Raw genomic sequence first — 20,379 nt, 5'->3', positions numbered from 1 at the left:
TCATGTTTGTGTGTGTGTAAAGGGGGAGTTTTTAAGGGGATTAGAATTTTAATTAGAGTTAGATTTCCAAAGGTTACAACTATCTGCCTGTAGCTAGAGTCTAATTGCTTTTTATAAGTAGTGAATCTTGTTCAATAAGAATCCCGATCCAATCTTTCAAGCAATCTAGTTCCGAAAGCCAGATAAATTGAGGAACTTCTTTAACTTTTATGATGAGTTGGGAATATTGGGCCTCGACTTCCAGTATGCTACTCCAGTGAGTCATGATAGTTGGGATCTAACCCACAGATCAAATGTAATAGGAATTTATTGTTGGAGTGTACTGCACTGTTCAAGTCAATTTGATAGAAGATTTGTCAAGCCAGAGCTTGGGTGATTGTGAGCACTGTTTCACACTAATGTTCAGTTTTTTCTAATTAGAATGTTTGCTTTGGGACAAGGTGGTAGGAACACCTGGTGTGTTCAGATTTAGTTTTGGAATTTTAGGTAGGAGTGCAACTGAGAAATGTGCCACAAATCTCTTGTTTTGACAGTCATGGTTATATCCAGGTTCCTGTGGAAATAATTTTCTCTAAATGCAAAATCTCCTTTGAATCAGTTCTGATATGTAATTGAATTGACTATTGACTAAAAAAATGGCCAAAAGTACCTTAAGGTTATTAAACTAAATTAATCTAAGCCACCTGCACCAAGTACTGCTGGTCACAGGTATATTGACCAAGGGAAAATTACTTGATTAAAATTCAGTGAGTTTAAATTTTTTTGTTATAGCAGTCTGTTCATTCATGTTATGACACACCGCTAGAGCAAGTGGGACTTGAACATGGGGCTTCTAGATCAGACACTACCACTGTGCCAGAGGAGCCCTAAATTGAGCTTGTTTAATGTAATTTAAAGTAACTATAATATTAGTTTTGAGAAACTGACTGGAGTGAGGCTTCAGATGGTAACTGGTACCTTAACTGCAGGTCATTAAGTGAATTAATATAACAATGAATCAGTTTGAAGAACACCCCCAAACAGGCACAGTTGTCAGAAACTACGATGGTGGTCTGGGGTGCGGAAGGTTTTGTGAGTGAGGTTGATTGAGAGGAATTGACTTAAGTAAATGTAACTGACTATGGAAACTTGAGCATGTGATCAAGGTGTAAGTCATATTTTAAATTTTGTAGTGTACTTTTTTTTTGTTTGATTCCACCTAAATTGCTGTAATATCTGAGCAGAAAACGAATTAAAATTCCATGCCTTAATGTTTTGGGTGCATTCCCTGTACATATTCGGGTTGTGAATCTTTTTTCAATGTTTCCTTATTGACAAACCAGTGAATTCTGTAAATTTAAGGTATCTTAAAAAGAATACCAATGATAAATTAAGCATCAAAGGTAATTTTTGAAAAATTGAAGATTACTTTGATTCAGTGAATTGGCTACAATTTGTTTTGTTTGTCTCCCCTCTGGTCAGCCAGAGATGGACAATAAATACTGGTCTAATCTGTGATGCCCACATCACATGAACCAATTTTTTAAAAGTGTAAGGAATATTAAAAACAAGGTGTTTAACCTTTTGAAAGAATCAATAATATTTCAAAGAATTAAGATTATTGTTGAATTCAAAACAAAATGGTTAAATTGGCTTGTTTTTCTTTTAAAGGTAAAAAAGGAGTGAAGAAATGGAAAAAGACCTGCTGTATCCCTTCATTTGTTATCTTCATTTTTATCTTGTGTTGCTTCGTTGCTGGCGTCTTGTTGCTGGCCATCTTCAAGGCAGACAAAGAGCACTTGACTGTAAATGCCATCCTGATATCTATTGCCAGTGTCATTGGTCTTGCACTAGTTCTTAACTGCCATACCTGGTGGCAGGTGTTAGATTCTGTTCTTCATTCTCAGAGAAAACGTGTTTTACTAGCAGCTTCAAAACTTCATAAGCTAAAACCTGAAGGTTTTATGAAAGTAAGTATTCTTTGTGTAATGTGAAAGACTTGTAAAATATTTTGATTATTGGTAAATTTGTATGTCTAGTATATACAGGTATTTTATAATTGCTTCACTTTTTTGTGTTCTCTAAATCATTCTGGTCTGTAAATAAATTGTGCACCATCAGCAAATACTTTGTTAATTCCTGAATGCTATTGGAAAGGCTGGTATTTTTGCCCATTCCCCGTTGCCCTGTTTTGTTCCAAGTGAGTAGTTTAGTCAATGACTTCACTGTATAATCGCTATACCACTATATTCCTATCCATAAAAACTGCTATTTAGTTGATCCTTTTAGAGACAGATGTGCACTTTATAAGTTAATTGAAATGGGCAGCAATGGCCTCTTGTTGAATATCAACAAGAGCACTTTTAGGGCATAGCATGTCTTCTGAGCTTGTTATACATTATTGTTCTGTGAGTGATCTGTAGGAGCATTTGTTGACCATCCCTGATTGCTCTGAGGGGACATAAGAGTCAACCATATTGCGGTGGGTCTGGATGCACGTGCAGGTCAGACCAGGAATTAGTGAAACAGATGGGTATTTATGACAAGTGGTTACATAGATATATTGGACCAGTTTTTAATTCCAGACTTTTTAAAATTGAATTTCATCATTTACCATATTGGGATTTGAACTCATGTCCCTAGAATTTTAGTCTTGAGATTCTGGACTATTAGTCCACTAACATTACCACTGTGTTACAGCCTCTTCTTGTCTATCTATATTTTGTATACAAACTTGTGAGCCAAAACGTGGTAATCTGGATGTTATCATCTATTTACTGAAAGCCAAATTATCACAATTTGCAAATAAGTTAATAATAATACAGTAATGGAGTGATGCAGTGTAGAAAGAAGCTATTTAATCTATCATTGTGTCAAGGGCCAGTATTGAAAATCCAATTAAATAGGGATTTACTTTCCAAATCTGGTTAGAAAGTAGACTTATAAACTTTAAATATAAATCAACATGAACATGTTTGAAGGTCTTTTGCCAAAGGCACTGCCCATGGTGGTAATGGCACACTGCAGAGACTATTTCTAGTTTGATCCTGTCTATATTGAATCATATTGATCTCATTGGAAGGACTGGAGGAGAGCTGGTTAAACATTAGCAGTATCAAATCTTGGATCTGAAGCGCTAAAGCTAAGAAAAGGAACAAATCTTTATTTCTGATTGTTATCCAGTAATTCTGTGCTACTGAGATTTTGGACATGGATATTACATGAAAGCTTAGATCAAAGATTGGCGGGGTGTTAAGTAATGAGGAGGATACCTCCAGTAATCTAAGGTTATAGAGAGGCTGGTCAGATGAACTGAGCAGTTGTAAATGGGATTCCATCTAGATAAATGTGAGGTGATGCACTTGGACAGGACAAACAAGGCAAAGAAATAAATAATGAATGATACGACCCTGGGAAGCACCAATGATTAGGGGGACCTCAGTGTGCATGCACGCTGGTCCCTTAAGGCATTAGGATAGGTGTATAAAGAGGTTAAGAAGGTTTACTTGCCTTGTTTGGCTGAGGCGTTGAGTTTAAGAGCAGGTAATGCTCGAATTGAAATGCTGAATAGGCCCCAGCTGGAACATTGTGTGGAGTTCTGGAATCTGGGATATGGTAGCACTGAAGAGGGTGAAGAAATTTACCAGGATGCTGTCTGGGCTAGAGAGTTCCAGTTATGAAGAGAGATTGGATAGATTGGGGTTGTTTTCCTTACAGCAGAGGAGATTGAGAAGGAGCATGATTGAGATTCCTAAATTATATGGGGCACAGATAGAGTAGACAGGAAAATATTTTTTCCCCAGATGTAGGGATCATTGATTTAGGTAAGGAGCAGAAAGATTAGAGGAGATGTGAGGAAAATCTTATTCACCCAGAGGATGGTGGGAACCTGAAACTCCCTGCCTGTAAGGGAGGCAAAAGTCTCATAATGTTTTTAAAAAAGGGCTTAGATGTGCACATGTGATGCCAAGACATACAAGACTGTGGGCCAAGTGCTGGAAAATGAGATTAGAATTGTTAGGTGGTTGTTTTCATCAGTTTGAGCAATGTCCTGAAGGGTATTTCTGTACTGTGGGTCTCTATGACTGTGACTAAGGTTAATGATAATATTCTTCTTGGCAGTTAGCTGATGGCATTTGCTGTCTAAGCTCTCACACAAAGAATATTTGTGAAAGATGTGCTGGAAGATTGCCAGGGAAAAGCCTCTGATGCCTTAACTCTGCTTAATTCAATGGAATAAAGAAAGTACTGGAAAGAAAATACATTTCTGACTACACCTTGACTGTACAATTAAACCTTTGATTAATTTCTTGTGCTTTGACTTGTATGTGTTCATCTGTAATGGTGAATAATTTGTTGGAAAAATATTATCTGTTTCCAAAGGTTCTGAAAAATGAAGTGGAGCTCATGGCTCAGATGGCTAAGTCTATTGATGGTTTTACTCAAAATCAAACCCGACTTGTGGTTGTTATTGATGGATTGGATGCATGTGAACAAGATAAAGTCCTGCAGATGCTAGACACTGTAAGTAATTTTTCGCACGCTAACAAAATCCTTCACAATTAAGTTATTTGTCAACCTCTGATACAAACTAAATTTAATGGTTCAGAGATTTTTAAAACAAAAGTTGTTTGTGTCTAATTTTACTTTTATTTTCTATTATTGAGTTTGGTTAGATAATGCCTGAATCTGACAATAATTTTAGTCGAGGTACTTATTGAACCAAAAGGATAGGTTAAGTTGACCTGGGTTTTGCAGTTAGAATAGCAGTGAAATTATTGACTCACTGTTGTTAAAGAGTAAATTTTAACATCCATAAACGTGCAGTTAAATGTGGAATTTTTAGAAAGTTACTGTCGAGTTTCTCCTTGTGTTTTTTTTTTCAATTTGTATTCCACAAGTTTCACGATCAATACTTGCAATCGCATAAATGCAATGATATGACTTTGAATTTCTTATTGACTAGATACCTATTAGTCTGTCAGAAAAATTTAAGATTGTTCATTTTATGTGAAAGTCAATTGATAATAGTTGGTAAGATGCAGGAGCTTCTATTCCTTTTAATTAATGATTGAATTTTTTTACATATTGTCTTCCATCTCTTTCTCTTTCCCTCTCTCTCTCTCTCTTTTTTTTCCTTTTCCCTATCTTTGTTCCACACTCTTTATGTGCTGGAAGGAATGTACTACTGCTGATCTAGTCAATCTGCCCAATTTTCAAAGTATTGTCCCCAGTTGATTCAGAGCAGAGAATTATAGCCATTAAAATTCATTATTAGAACTGTTCAACTAGTTTATCAGAGTTCTACCTTGGTTACTGTGGCTTTATTTTCCATTCAGCAGTGCCACATGGGATCCTTGAGTGACTGTTATTCATAATGTGCTGATTCAGCTACCTTCTCACTGGCGTGATAAGTCAAATAAACTGAGTGCCCAGTGAAGATTAAGTTAATAAATTCACTGGATCATGCAAAATATTTCTGATCTCGACAAGCCTTCACACTAATTAAGCTTGCTAAACATGCAAGTTACAGAGTAAAGGAATTTAAGATTTAACTTTGGCCAAATTGACGTTCAGTAACGAAAAAGATAAACAAGTTCTCTGGTTATAGTTCCAGAGGATTTAGTTTTCAGCTGAGGCAGTTTTTAAAAGTCATAGTTGATATGTCATCTTCCTGCTGAAAATGCTGCTGTGGAAATTGAAGTCTTTCTGTAGAATTTGCTGTTTGCTCATAGACCAAGTTGCAACACAGGATTGTATGTTAGTTAGAGAAGGAGCAGCAATTTCTCCCCTCAGCTACTGGTTGTCTTCTGCTGAAACGTGTTCTGAACAAAAACACAAAGTTTAATTTTTTATATTCCAAAAAGTAGCTTTGATTAGCACATATGTGCACAATCATCTTACAAAAGTTCATTGTTTTATTCAAGTAATTAACTTCTGAATGTTCATTCTTCCGTGGCTGAATATGTGAATATCGCCATTTTTTGTTGGGGCAGAAAGCAAACTGTTTATACATCACCAGGCATTTATTGTCAGACAGGAGTGCCATAGACCTGCATCTCAAGAGAATAGCACTACATAGTAATGCAAATTTTCTGCCAATTTTTAGTTTACCAAAGTCCATTTGTCAGATAAAAGTTGCCTTAAGGAAGCCTGTCTTCAGGCAGTAAATGAAAACTTAATATTTGACAAAAACATGTCATCTCAATAAGGGTTGTGGGAGGATAGTGGAATGATACTAAGGAAACTGCTTCTTCAGAGAGACAGCATAGGCACAATAGGCTGAATGACCTCCTCCTGTGCTGTAACCATTCAATCACCATTTATATGTCAGAGGACAATGAAGATAATGATGTTTTGACTCTCAAAAGTACAATAGGTTTGTTAGCAAAATTAATGCCTGTGAGATAAAAGGACCATTAGCAGCATGGATACAAAATTGGTTCAGAGATAGAAAACAGCGTTGTCTTGAATACTTGTTTTTCAGATTTGAGAGTTATATGATGTTGTTCCTGGGATTCAACACGAGGAACACTGTTCTTGGTAGAAATTAGTGGCTCAGACTTGAGGATAAAGGGCACCGTATTGAACATTGCAGGAGATATGAAACATAGACATGTACTCAACTGTGAGGATGATAGTAATAGACTTCAAGAGGATATAGAGAAGCAAACAGTATGGGCAGAAACATGTCGGTGAAATTCAATGTATCAGTGGGAAGAATGAGGATAGACCGTACAAGCTCAACGACGCTAACGGAGTGCACAGCCTGAGAGAACAAGGGGATGATCGTGCATAAATAAATAGAGGCATGCAATACAAAACAAGGGAGTTGTTCAAAACCAATACAAAACAATACTTTATTGGAGCATTGTGTCCAATCATACTTTTAGAAGGATTTGAAAAGAATACAGAAGAGATTTACTGGTGGTTTCTGTGTTTGAAGGGGTACAGTACATGGTTAGAATTGAGATGCTTGGGTTGGTCTCCATTGAGCAGAGAAAATTTGACAAAAGACAGAAGGAATTTAAATAAAGGAAGTGACAAGAAATTGCTTTCAGTGGCTATAGGATTGTTACAGTGAGGGCACAGATTTAAGGTGTTTGTCCAAAAGGTCAGAGGCGATATGAGGAAAATAGCTAACACTTTCATAGGTTAGAATTTGGGATGCACTAACTGATAGGATGGTGGAAACAAATTCAATAGCAACCTTTGAAGGAACTGGACAAATATTTGAAGGAAAACAAATTGCAGGTGTGTTGGGTGTGGAGAGAAATGGCGGGGGATGCAATTGAACTCCTCTTTGAAAGAAAGTACAGACTCGATGAACTGAAAAACCATTTAATTTTCTCACTCCATTTTGTAAAGGGATATAGATAAGTTGATGGGAGTGGCAGATAAGTGGCAACTGGAATTCAATGTCAGTAAATATGCAAATATACTCTTTGGTTGAGAAGATAATAATCATACTTGGATGATAAGGAAACTGAGTAACGTGGAAAGCCATAAAAGAAAATCCTTCGGGTTCACATTTACAAAATGTAATAAAACAGTAGTTTGAGGTGAAAGTCATAAAAAGACTAATGAAATATTGGGCTTTATGGTACATGATAATTTAAATATTAGTATATAGTGATGAATCTATAAAGAAATTCCGTAACACAGTAATTCTATTATTATGTTGAATTAAATGTTGCACATAATAAGAAGGATATCAAAGCATTAGGTAAAATATGATGGATTAACTAGAATGATGCTGATGGATACAAATATGAAAAAAAAGTTTTTGTAGAATGGATGCCATTGACAAGTACTGATTTCATAGTTGTGTTTGAAATTGTAAAGTGGGGCATAGATAATTTTTCGTAAAATAATGTGCCAAAACTTTGCCATTTAATTATTTTCTAGGTACGAGTTCTGTTTTCCAAAGGTCCTTTTATTGCCATTTTTGCCAGTGATCCACATATCATTATAAAGGCAATAAATCAAAATCTGAACAGTGTGTTACGAGACTCTAATATAAATGGACATGACTACATGAGGAATATAGTCCACCTGCCAGTTTATCTGAACAGTCGTGGGCTTAGTAGTACAAAAAAGGCCTTTGCAGCAGTGCCATCTAATGGAGATGTTGGAAACTCGGACTGTACAAGTAAGAAGATAATCAGTGACTGAAAATTTATAATGTATATTTCATGATCATTCTAGCTGTATTGCACATGTTCTGGGAGTATAAATACAGTTTAACAGTTTTTATTACTGTGCTACAGGTTGGCATGAAGATAATGATCGAAAACTTTCGCAACACAGCTTGGGAGAATTGACCAAGCTTGGCAGTAAAACAGCACTCAATAGAAGGGTAAGAAACTAGTTTAAAATTCAAGTTAATTATTTAGTTTTTCTTTGATCTGATGCTTGTAGGATGTTTTATTGTGTAAGATGATCAAATTACTTTCATAGTAATTGCAAAAAGTAATCTAGAAATTGGCTTTGACTAAGAGTTATGTCCTTTATGAAATAGAAAAGAGGACTTCCCAAAGGAGGAGTCATTGAACTTGAAGCATTAACTCAGTTTTTCCTTCCCCCGATGCTTCCAGACTTGCTGAGTTTATGCAGAACTTTTTTTTTTAAATCTCTAAAAGAGAAATTGATTGTGAAATTAGGATTGATCATTTGCACATTACGGGACTATTAAATGTCTGAGGATCCTACAGAAATCTGTTTGATCTTTCCTTTTATTTCTTAGGATCAAAGTGAAAGTAAAGACTGTATGCTGTGCATTATGCCTATACTTAGTATTACGGCATGCAAGTTTTATAGGTTTTAGCAACCATATTAACTAAAAATAGCAGATCTTTCTGCTTGTGCAGAAATCTTCCTGATTGATTCAGCTCATATGAAATTGTGGAGAGATCAATTAAGATTCTTATGTAGGAATAGATTATCTTGGGCTACCGACAGCTTGTAGCTATCTTCCGAAAAATATCGAAGGTTCCTGCAATGCTGAACAGGGCACACTGAATGTTGAGATCCAAGAAGGGGAAGAGGAAAATATACTTTTCTGAATTTAAGAACCAATCATTATAAAAGGGTATGTTCAGAAGCCAATAATATGAGGAGGCAAGTGCTCTCAAGCAGCATTGATCAAGTAGCATTGACCCTTCAACTCCAGGGCAAACATCTCAGGGACACCCGCCCCAATCAACCCCACTACCCTGTGGCCAAATTTTTCAACTCCCCCTCCCACTTTGCCGAGGACATGCAGGTCCTGTGCCTCCTCCATTGCCACTCCCTCGGCACCGGACGCCTGGAGGAAGAACACCTTATCTTCCGCCTCGGGATCCTTCAACCCCAGGGCATCAATGTGGACTTCACCAGTTTCCTCATTTCCCCTCCCCCCACCTTACCCCATTTCCAACCAGCCAGCTCTGCACCGCCGTCATGACCTGTCCCACCTGTCAATCTTCCTTCCCACCTATCCGCTCCACCCTCTCTCAGACCTATCACCTTTACCCCACCTCCGTCCACCGATTGCACTCTCAGCTACCTTCTCCCCAGCCCTACCCACCTCCCATTTATCTCTCCACCCCTGAGGCTCCCAGCCTCATTCCTGATGATTTGCCCGAAACGTCGATTTTCCTGCTCCTCAGATGCTGCCTGACCTGCTCTGCTTTTCCGGCAACACACTCTTGGCATTGATTAGCAGTCCAAGCATATGCCAAATATACACATTTCAGGGATATTCTTTGGTCTTGTTTTAAATGCCTTATTAAAATTAAGTGATTAATTCTTACTAGTTGATTGTAGTTGTACTTGAGGCATATGCTATGAGTTTTTATGGAAATGTTCTGACAAAATCAGTGCCATATTAGAATTTTAATATTAAATGCTTAAACATTTAAAGTTGATTTCTGTGGAACTCATCAGTCAACCTTGGCTCAGAATAACATTGTCTGTTCTTGAATTAAGCTCCACTTGGAAGACAGCAAAATAACCATTTCAATGTAGCATAGAAAGAAAGATTCACTGTGAGAGATTCTGTATGAAGTATTGAGCAAGGTGACTTCTACAATCATAGTCATACAGCATGGGAACAGACCCTTCCATAAAACCAGTCCATGCCGACTATGGTTCCTGATGAGTGGCTTATGTCTGAAACATCAATTCTCCTGCTCCTCAGATGCTGCCTGACCTGCTGTGCTTTTCCAGTACCACTGTTTCAACTCTGATCTCCAGATCTGCATTCCTCACTTTCTCCGTGCTGACTATAATTCCAAACAAAACTAGTCCCACCTGCCTGCGCTTGGCCCATATCCCTCCAAGCCTTTCCTATTCATGAGCTTATTCAAATGTTTTTAAACGTGATAACTGTATCTGTGTCCACCACTTTTTCTGGTAGTTCATTTCGCGCACACCACTCTCTATTTGAAAAAGAAATTTGCCTCATGTCGTAGAGTCACAGAGATGTGCAGCATGGAAACAGACACTTTGGTCCAACTTGTCCGTGCCAACCAGAAATCCTAACCTAATCTAAGCCCATTTGTCAGCACTTGGCGCTTATCCCTCTAAACCCTTCCTATTCATATATCCATCCAGATGTCTTTTAAATATTGTAATTGTAACAGCCTCCATCACTTCCTCTAGCAGCTGATTCCATATACTTACCACCCTCTGCATGTAAAGGTTGCCCCTTTAAGTCCCTTTTAAATTTTCCCCTCTCACCCTAAGCCTATGCCCTCTAGTTCTGGACTGCCCCACTCCAGGGAAAAGACCTTGTCTGTTTACCCTATACATACCCCTCCTGATTTTATAAACCTCTATAAGGTCACCCCTCAGCCTCTGACACTCCAGGAAAAACAGCCCCAGTCTATTCAACCTCTCTCTATAGCTCAAATCCTCCAACCCTGGTAATGTCCTTGTAAATCTTTTCTGAACTCTTTCAAGTTTCACAGCATCCTTCCAATAGGATGGAGACCAGAATTGCACAGCATTCCAAAAGTGGCCTAGCCGTTTCTCTGTATAGCCTTTACATGACCTCCCAACTCCTATACTCAATGCTCTGACCAATAAAGGAAAGCATACCTAACTCCTCCTTCACTATGCTATCTATCTGCGACTCCACTTTCAAGGAACAATGAACCTGCACTCTAAGGTGGTTTTTTTTTTGAGCAACACTCCCCAGGACCTTAGCATTCAATGTATAAGTCATGCTCTGCTTTGCCTTTCCAAAATGCAGCACCTCATATTTATCTAAATTAAACTCCAACTGCCACTTGTCATCCCAGTGGTCCATCTGATCAAGATCCACTTTTTAAATCTTTCTCCTCTCACTTTTAAAAAGATGTCCTCTAGTTTTGAGCTCCCACACCCTAAGGCAAGGATCATTGTCATTCACCTTATTTATGTCCCTCATGATTTTATAAACCTCTATAAGGTCATTCCTCAATTTCCTCAGCTTCAGTGGAAAAAAGGTCCTGGCATTTCCAGTCTATTTTTATACCTCAAACCCTCCATTCCCAACAACATCCTGGTAAATCTTGTTTGAATCCTCTCCAGTTTGATAATATCCTTCCTATAACAGGGCGACCAAAACTGCATACAGTACTCCAGAAGAGGCCTCAACAATGACCTGTACAACCTCAACATGTTGTTATGTGCCTTTTTGTGTAAATGTAGATAATCCCATTGCACTATTAAGAGATAAGCAGGGAAATTTGCTAGCATCCTGTCACTTATGCATACAAACTTGTCACTTATCTCCTTACTGTTTCTGGTGTCTTGTGCATAAATTGACTTCAAAATGTGTTTTGTACTTTAATAATGCTTAAATTGCATAAGTGCTTGATTGCTTTTAAGTGCTTTGGAATGTTATGAGGATGTGGGTGTACTGTACCTTTTAACAGAGTTAAAAGCTAGTAAAACTACCTGACAGCATCAAGTGTTCTGAATAAGGTAACAATGTAGCACTTGATCGAAAGCTAGATTAGCTGGGTTGCCTGGAAACAACAAAGCAAATTCGAATTAGGCCAATCAGTTGAAATTTTACCCTGAAAAAATTCCAAACTCCAGTCGAGTTTGAATTTCGTATATTGACAATCTTAAAAGCCATTGACACAGTCCAATGCTTTGGGTGTATAAGACCAGTGAAAATTAAATAGTTGTGAAGAGAACTGCCAAGCCAATGACATCTGCAGACTGCCAGAGAATAGCTCTCTTAAAAGTACCATTATCAATCAGTAACCTGTGAAGCAGAAATCCCGAAGAAGAAAAGATGATTTGACATTTGGCTGGTTTTTGAAAAGTTGAACTTTTCAAGGAAATCTTAATCGGAGGTTTTGTCGGACTAGTATTATAGACGGGAAAGTAAAAGATATGTTAGAGGACGAAGTTGTAAATAGTTGGTTAATTATTCTCTGTTATACTTTAAGTAATAATGTTGTTACTTTTACTTCAATTAGTTCTTGGCCTCGAATTTTCACAGACTACTGCACGGGCTAAATCTTTTCTGTGTTGCTGGTTTAAATTAAGTAGGAGGGTTTACCCTGTGTCGTAACAGGAGAACCTTGAGATTGTGAAAAGCTACATTTAAATGCAATTCCTTTTTCTTACCCTCCTGCGTCCCTCTCATGTTGCTTTTTTCTTTTTTTGCACATTGATCATTTCGTGAATCAACAGGATACATATCGTCGTCGACAAATGCAGCGGCAAGTTACAAGGCAAATGTCTTTTGATCTGACCAAGCTTCTGGTTACTGAAGATTGGTTCAGTGATATTAGTCCTCAGACTATGAGGCGATTGCTCAACATTGTTTCGGTAACCGGTAAGCAACAACTTCTGATTCATATGTTTCATGTAAATATATTTTCAGTATCATATGAAGAGCTTGACTAAAAGATAGGAACCCAGGTAGGTTTGGATAGTCATTCCTCAGAGTGGAGACGAGTTGAAAGTGGTGGTCTCCAGAAATCTTGTACCTTGCTTTTTCTGATTCATATAAACTATCTGAAGATGGGTATTGAAGGCAAAACTCTCTCAATTTGTAGATGGTACCATGCTAAGGAGAATAGTGAATTGTGAGGCTGATGCTGAATAGTGACATTGATAAGTGGGACAAGTGGATAGGTACCTGGCAGATGAATTTCACGAGAAATGTGACAATGTATTTTGGTAGAAGAAACCTGAAGACACAATGCAGGCTCAATGATACAACTTTGAGGGAAGTACAGGGGCAAAAGGACCTCTGGGTTCACATGCATAATTCTCTGAAGGTTGCCAGGCAAGTTGACACAGTGGTTAAGAAGTCTTATACGATCCCTGGGTTTATGAATTGAGGCATAGAATTAAAAAAACACAAATAAGTGATGCTATACTCTACAAATCGTTGCTCAGATCATGTTTGGAGTCTTGTGTTCCGTTCTGGGCACCTTATCTAAGAAAGAATATTAAAGCCCTGGAGAGAGTGCAAAGGAGATTCACTAGAACGATACTAGGAATGAGAGATTTTAAATACAAGTAAAGAACTTGAACTTATTCTCCTTGGGTCAGAGAAGGTGACCTTACTGATGTGTTCAAACTTATGTACAGTTTTGACAGGAGAAAGAAGGATATTCTATTTCTGGTAGTTGTGACTAAATAAGGATCACAGTTTCAAGGTTGTCAGCAAGAGAGCTAGGAGTGAGATGAGAAACATCTTTACTCAGATTTTAGGTTTTGGAAAGTGCTGCCTAGGAGAGTGGTGGAGGCAGATTCCACAGGAAGCTCAAAAGAGAATTGGATATAGACTCAGATGTACAGCATGGAAACAGACCTTTTTGATCCAACTTATCCATGCTAACCAGACATCCTAAATTAATCTAGTCCCGTTTGCCAGCACTTGACCATTATCCCTCTGAGCTCTTCCTATTCACCTACTTATCCAGATGTCTGATATGTTGTAATAGTACCAGCCTCCACTACCATCTTTGGCAGCTCATCCCATACAAGCACCAACCTCTGCATGAGGAAGTTGCCCTTTTAATTCTTTCCCTTCTCATCTTAAACCTATGTCTTCTAGATTTTGAACTCACCTACCCTTGGAAAGAGACCTTGGCTATTGACCCTATCCATGCCCTTCATGTTTTGGAGACACCGTGTTGGACAGGGATGGTCAAAGTCTCACAACGCCAGCTTATATTCCAACAGGTTTATTTGAAAGCACTAGCATCTGAAGCGCTGCTTCATGCCCCTCATGATCTTATAAATTTCTATAAGGTCATCCCTTAGCCTCCGATACTCCTATGTATACTTGAAACTAAGGAATTTAGAGCGCTACAGAGATAGTTAAAGAATGGGACTAGCTGGTAGCTCTTTTGGGAGCCATTATGGACACAATGAGTCAAAAGGCCTCTGCTACTGTAAAATCCTATGATTCTACATCTGATACAGATGCATTAGATGGATAGTATTTTAAAATGTCTAAACATGTTAATATCCCTGCTCTCTTTGGCCCTTGAAAATTGACTTGTTTGCCTTCCACTATACTACAAGTCTTCCTTTTGTTCCACTATCTCTTGATCAAAGCCATTTCTATTTCTAACTTTTAGCTTGTTCTGATGCAATATCACAGACTCAAAAGGCTAACTCTGTCTACAGATGCCGTCATAACCTGTTAAGCATTTACTATATTTTCTGTTTTATCTCCAGTATCTGCAGCATTCTGTTTTTGATTGGTTTTTGATACATCTTTAATAGGTTCTTATTTTTCAGCTACTTCTAAATTAATGTTCTCTATCCATTGCAGTTATTATATCATTGCAGTCTAGTTGCCATTATTCTTCAGTTGCAAATGTGTCAGATGATGTCTGGCAGGTGAAGTAGTAGAATTTGATTTGTTCCAAATCCTTTGATAGGATTCCTGGTCTATGATCCAGATATTGTTTTCTGTGTAATATGACACTTTCTATGTTTTAATTGACTCGGTAACTCACAGCGCGTATGTTCTGTGCAGTGAACCTCACATGGCAACCAATTAAGGCGGATTTTGCTGTTTGCAAAGTGATTTAAATGCAGTAAACTCACTTTCTGGTTTAAATAATAGAATAGGTCAGAAGTATGACCAATGCCAGGTTAACAGATTGGAGGAAACAAAGCTGATTTTGAGGACTTGAGAACTTGAGGAAAATTAAATGGACAACTAGTAATGAAAAATAGCAATGGGAAACATCCAAAACTATGTTCAGTAGAGTTCAAGGAAAAATACTTTTGCTAAAAGGTAACAACAAGATAAGCACTCCTAAGACTTCCATCAATGAATAAAGACACGAGGAAACAACTGATGGTTAGAAAAGAGACAGATATGAAGTGCAAGGTCAGCAGAACAATGCGAGCATATAGTCAGCATAGTGTTATGGACCAGGCCAGAACCCGTCCAAACATATCAAGAAAGTGGCCCAGACTCTAACTTTGCTAGTTTAAGCAGTTGTAACGTGGATACTCCAGGAGTGATGCTGCTGGTCAAACCACTTAATTTTAAACAAAACAGAATTTATTTACAAGATTACCAAATGAAACACAACCAAAAGAGAAGAGAATACGGAATAACTTAACCTATCTGAAAACACAACAGATCATCCCAATTTATTGCTGTTCCCAATACTCTCAATAATCCCCATAAACCCCCCCGGCAACAAAAGTAAATTCAAACTTAGAGGAGAGATGTCAGAGAGAGTACCAACATGGACCTGCTTCTTTGGGTTCAGCAACTTCTACAACTGCCTGACTGCCTTCAGTAAATTGCCAGAAAACCCAAATCAAACCAAAGAAGAGCTGAGCTGGAAGGACTGGCCACTCCCATTTCATTGTACAACTGGCTTTTTTAAAATTTAAAAGCCTTTCGCTTGAGGCAGTATGTATTAGCTATAATCAAATTGGCCCTAAAACCCTTCAACTTAGACTTTTTGGGGTCTGTGTCTTTTACAACGTCTCTGGGGGGAAGAAAAAGCTAAGGACAAAATAACCTTGTTAAAGGAGCAGCATCACAATGGGTTTCAAAGAATATCTTGTTATTAAAATTTATAGTAACATTGAAAGTATGGGCTGATTTGGAAAGTTAGCATAGATTTATTAAGGGAGATGGGTGTCTTAACTAAGTTGAAGGTTTGTTTTGAAGAGGTATCAGGGTGTTGTAGAGAGCAAGTCTGTTGATATGGTGTAAATGAACTTTCTCAAGGTGTTTGATACAATGCTGCACACAGACCTGAGGAAAGCTATAGGTCGTGAACAGAAAGGGAAAATAGCAGTGTGGATATGAATTAACTGATGGATAGAAAACAGTGTAATGGTTAATAGGTGTTTTTTGGGTTAGAAGGAGGCTTGTAGAGAAGTTCTCCAGAAGTCCGTATTAGGACCCTTGCTTTTCCTGATTTATAATTTTGGTCTAGATCTTGGTGTACAGACAACCTTTTCAGAGTTTGAGGAGAATTGTAAACTTTGAGAAGTGCGGTATAGAACTTCATAACCACATAAAGTTTGTAGAGTAAGCAGGTGAAGTTCAATGGGGAGAAGTGAGGGGAAGATATTGGGTGTTATTCTAAAGGATTTACACGAATATAAAGGCCTTGGTGTGTATGTGCATAAGTTATTAGATGTGGCAAGACAAGGTAGAACTGTTAAGAAAGTGTACGATATTCTAGGCTTCATGAATATAGTGATAGAGAACAAGAGTAGAGAAGTTATGATAAAATTGTATAAGATAATGTTTAGAACTCAGCTGGACTACTATGTGCAGGTTTGTGTGACACACTAGGATGGATGTGGATACATTGCAGTGCATTATTTTAGAGCTTTACACGAATGGTTCCTTGGAAAAGAAAAGACTGATATTTGAAAGAAGTTTTCAAAATCTTGCGTGGTCTTGCCAGAGTGGATGAGGAGAAACAGTTACTGCTTATGAAAGGATTGAGAACCAGATGGTACAGTATTAAGCATTTTGCAAAAGAAACAAATGAGATGCAAAAGCACTTTTGTACTGTGTAATTACAATCTGGAATTTACTGCCTGGAAGTGTGGAGGAGGCATGATAATTAAGGGACTTTGGATAATTACTTAAATGGGAATGATGTAGATGATTATGGGGACAAGCCAGGGAGATTGTTAAAGTGCCCAGGGAGCCAGTGCACAAACTGCGGAGGTGATCGCCTCTTGGTATTATCTTCAGAATATTAATCCAGGATCTCAACTCATATCCTGGGGACCCAGGTTCAAAATCCATGAATAATAGAATTTGAATTCAATAAATATCTGGAACTAAGAGTCTAATGATGACTATAAAATGAATTGTTGAAAAAATCAATCTGGTTTCACTGTTGTCCTTCAGGGAACAATATCTGCCATCCTGAGAAGGGTTGGTGGACCCAAAACATTAACTCTGATTTCTCTCCACCTACCTGCAGAGATTTTCCAGCAATTTCTGTTTTGTTTGATTTCCAGTATCTGCAGTTCTTTTGTTTTTTATCTGCTGTCCTTATCTGGTCTGTCTTACATGTGACTCCAGGCCCACAAAAGTGTGATTGACCAACAGCTGCTCTCCAGAATGGCTTAACAAGCCACTCAGTAGTTAAAATTGCTACAAGATCTTGACAAAAGAAATAAAACTGACTTGTCTGCCTGTGTTAACCTAGGCACTGGACAATGGCAGTAAAACGACTCTGTCAACCCTGCAAAAATCCCCCTTACAAACATATTGGTGCCAAAGTTGTGTCTCAGGCTAGTCAAGCAACAGTTTGACATAGTTATGCTCATGGAATCCTATTTTACAGACAATTCCCCAGACACCACTATTAGCAGCCCTGGATATGCCCTGTTCCACTGGCAAGACTGACCCCGCAGCGGCCCAGTGGTATACAGTTAAGAGAGAGTTGCTCTGGAGGTCCTCAACATTGACTTTTGACCTCATGTGGTTTCATGTTAAACATGGACAAGGAAGCCTCCTGCTGATTACCATGTACTTCCCTCCCTCAGCTGACAATCCTGTGCTCCTCCATGTTAAACGACATTTGGAGGAAGTACTGAGGGTGGCAAGGGTGTAGAATGTACCCTGGTTGGAGGATTTCAATAACTTGTACCAGGAATGGTTCAGCAGCAGTACTATGAACAGGCTGGTTGTATCCTAAAGGACTAGACTGGATCTGCGGCAGGTGGGGAGAGAACCAGCAAGAGGGAAAAATACACTTGGCTTCATCCTCACCAATCTGCCCACTGCAGATTTATCTGTCCTTGACAGTATTAATAAGAGTGAACCTGGCATTGTTCTTGTAAAGGTAGATAAAAACAATGACTGCAGACGCTGGAAACCAGATTCTGGATTAGTGGTGCTGGAAGAGCACAGCAGTTCAGGCTGCATCCGAGGAGCAGTAAAATCGACGTTTTGGGCAAAAGCCCTTCATCAGGAATAAAGGCAGAGAGCCTGAAGGGTGGAGAGATAAGCTAGAGGAGGGTGGGATGGGGAGAAAGTAGCATAGAGTACAATAGGTGAGTGGGGGAGAGGATGAAGGTGATAGGTCAAGGAGGAGGGTGGAGTGGATAGGTGGAAAAGAAGATAGGCAGGTAGGACAAGTCATGGGGACAGTACTGAGCTGGAAGTTTGGAACTAGGGTGAGGTGGAGGAAGGGGAAATGAGGGAACTGTTGAAGTCCACATTGATGCCCTGGGGTTGAAGTGTTCCGAGGTAGAGAGGTTAGGTGCCGGCGCATTGCTGCAAGCATGGAGCGGACAATCTTGAAGGAGAACCGTTGCTGGTGTTTTTGAATCTGTAGTCTGTACTGTTTGTCCTGTTCGGGTCCAAACTCTGCTGGTAGAGAGGTTAGGTGCCGGCGCATTGCTGCAAGCGTGGAGCGGAGGATCTTGTAGAGAGGTTAACTGACACCTCCCCAGACTAACTCTCCCCAGTCACCTGGTGTTCAGTTAACTCCCCAGACGTATATCCCTCAGTTCTTGTAAAGACAAACTCCCACCTTTGAATCGAGAATACTCTCCATCAGATTTACCAGAAGGTGATACCAGAAATGTGAGAGTCTATACTAGGGAACGGTTACAGACTGGGTCTTCTTTTCTCACTTGATAAAGAAGGTGGATGCGTGACAAAATAGATCTGCAAAATTACAAGTTTTAGTAAATTGTGTACAGAGAGAATTTTCTATTTATGGGGAATAACATTACCAGAGGTCAATAGAGTGTGGAAAGAGGCCATTCGACTCATTGAGTCTGCACCAACCCTCCAAAGAGCATCGCACCTGACCTCCCACACCCCTGGACACCACGGCACAATTCAGCGTGGCCAATCACCGAACCTGTACATCTTTAGACTGTGGGAAGAAACGAGAGAACTTGACTGGGTAGAAGATACTTGTTAAGAAATCCATTTGGGAATTCAGAAAAAATATTATCACCCAGAGTTGGTGAAAATGTGGGACTCGCTTCCACAAGGAATGGTTGAAGTGAACGATTTAAATACATTTTAAGTAGAAGCTAGGCAAGTATGTAAGGTGAAGAAAATAATGAGTTAGTGATAGATGTAAATGAGAAAAGATGGGAACAGCCTAGCTTGAAGTATAAATTTAACATCACTCAGTTCATTATATTCTCCCAAGCAGAATATTGCATTGTTATAGTTTTTGCTACTTCCAATTCTCAATAACTGTTACATGCCCAATGTTACATGAAAATTAATGTCAATGACAGTCACTCATCTTTTCACCATTGGTTTAACAGTAAAGCTGAATCAAGCCCAGTGATAAAGAATATTATGCCATGAAATGATGACAGACTGACAGTCCTTTTCTGCAAGAGTCACATGACATGTTAAAGGATGAAGGGTAAAAGAACTTAGGGATGCAAACTAATTTTTAAAGTCACAATGCTGTATTGATGGAAAGATGTGAATAATAGTGACAGCAAAGAACTGGCCCACAACAGGCACAGGTGCAAAGTTATGGCTGTCCAATAGTGCTGAAACAGCAGATAAGCTCAGCAGGATGTTAAGGCTGGGGAACCTAATTGTGCTAAAGTGATGAAGAATGACAAAACGTTTAATAAAGTAAACCAGAAAAAGTCCTAAAATTTAACTTTTAAACAAACTGACCTGAGTAAGTGGCAGGTGATTTGCGGAAGACTGGAGGTTGGCAAATGTGATGCCACTGTTTAAGAAGGGCGGTAAGGACAAGCCAGGGAACTATAGACCAGTGAGCCTGACCTCGGTAGTGGGCAAGTTGTTGGAGGGAATCCTGAGGGACAGGATGTACATGTATTTGGAAAGGCAAGAACTGATTAGGGATAGTCAGCATGGTTTTGTGCGTGGGAAATCATGTTTCACAAACTTGGTTGAGTTTTTTGAGGAAGTAACAAAGAGGATTGATGAGGGCAGAG

At 38.8% G+C, this 20,379-nt stretch overlaps 1 protein-coding gene across 8 annotated transcripts in view; it reads left to right on the top strand.

Moving 5' to 3' along the window:
• LOC122541468 (kinase D-interacting substrate of 220 kDa-like) overlaps nucleotides 1–20,379 on the top strand; it is a 150,187-nt gene that overhangs the window by 87,295 nt on the left and 42,513 nt on the right. For all 8 annotated transcript variants that reach the window (XM_043678271.1, XM_043678313.1, XM_043678306.1 and 5 more), the window contains exons 17-21: nucleotides 1,651–1,949; nucleotides 4,363–4,503; nucleotides 7,888–8,131; nucleotides 8,250–8,338; nucleotides 12,655–12,799. In XM_043678271.1, coding sequence (XP_043534206.1) covers nucleotides 1,651–1,949; nucleotides 4,363–4,503; nucleotides 7,888–8,131; nucleotides 8,250–8,338; nucleotides 12,655–12,799 — 918 coding nt within the window. The remainder of the gene's footprint in view (nucleotides 1–1,650; nucleotides 1,950–4,362; nucleotides 4,504–7,887; nucleotides 8,132–8,249; nucleotides 8,339–12,654; nucleotides 12,800–20,379) is intronic.

This window comes from Chiloscyllium plagiosum, chromosome 3 (genome assembly GCF_004010195.1).
Source record: "Chiloscyllium plagiosum isolate BGI_BamShark_2017 chromosome 3, ASM401019v2, whole genome shotgun sequence".
Lineage (NCBI taxonomy): Eukaryota > Metazoa > Chordata > Chondrichthyes > Orectolobiformes > Hemiscylliidae > Chiloscyllium > Chiloscyllium plagiosum.
Note: the sequence above shows the minus strand (reverse complement) of the source record. Positions and strands in the feature narration are given on the sequence as shown.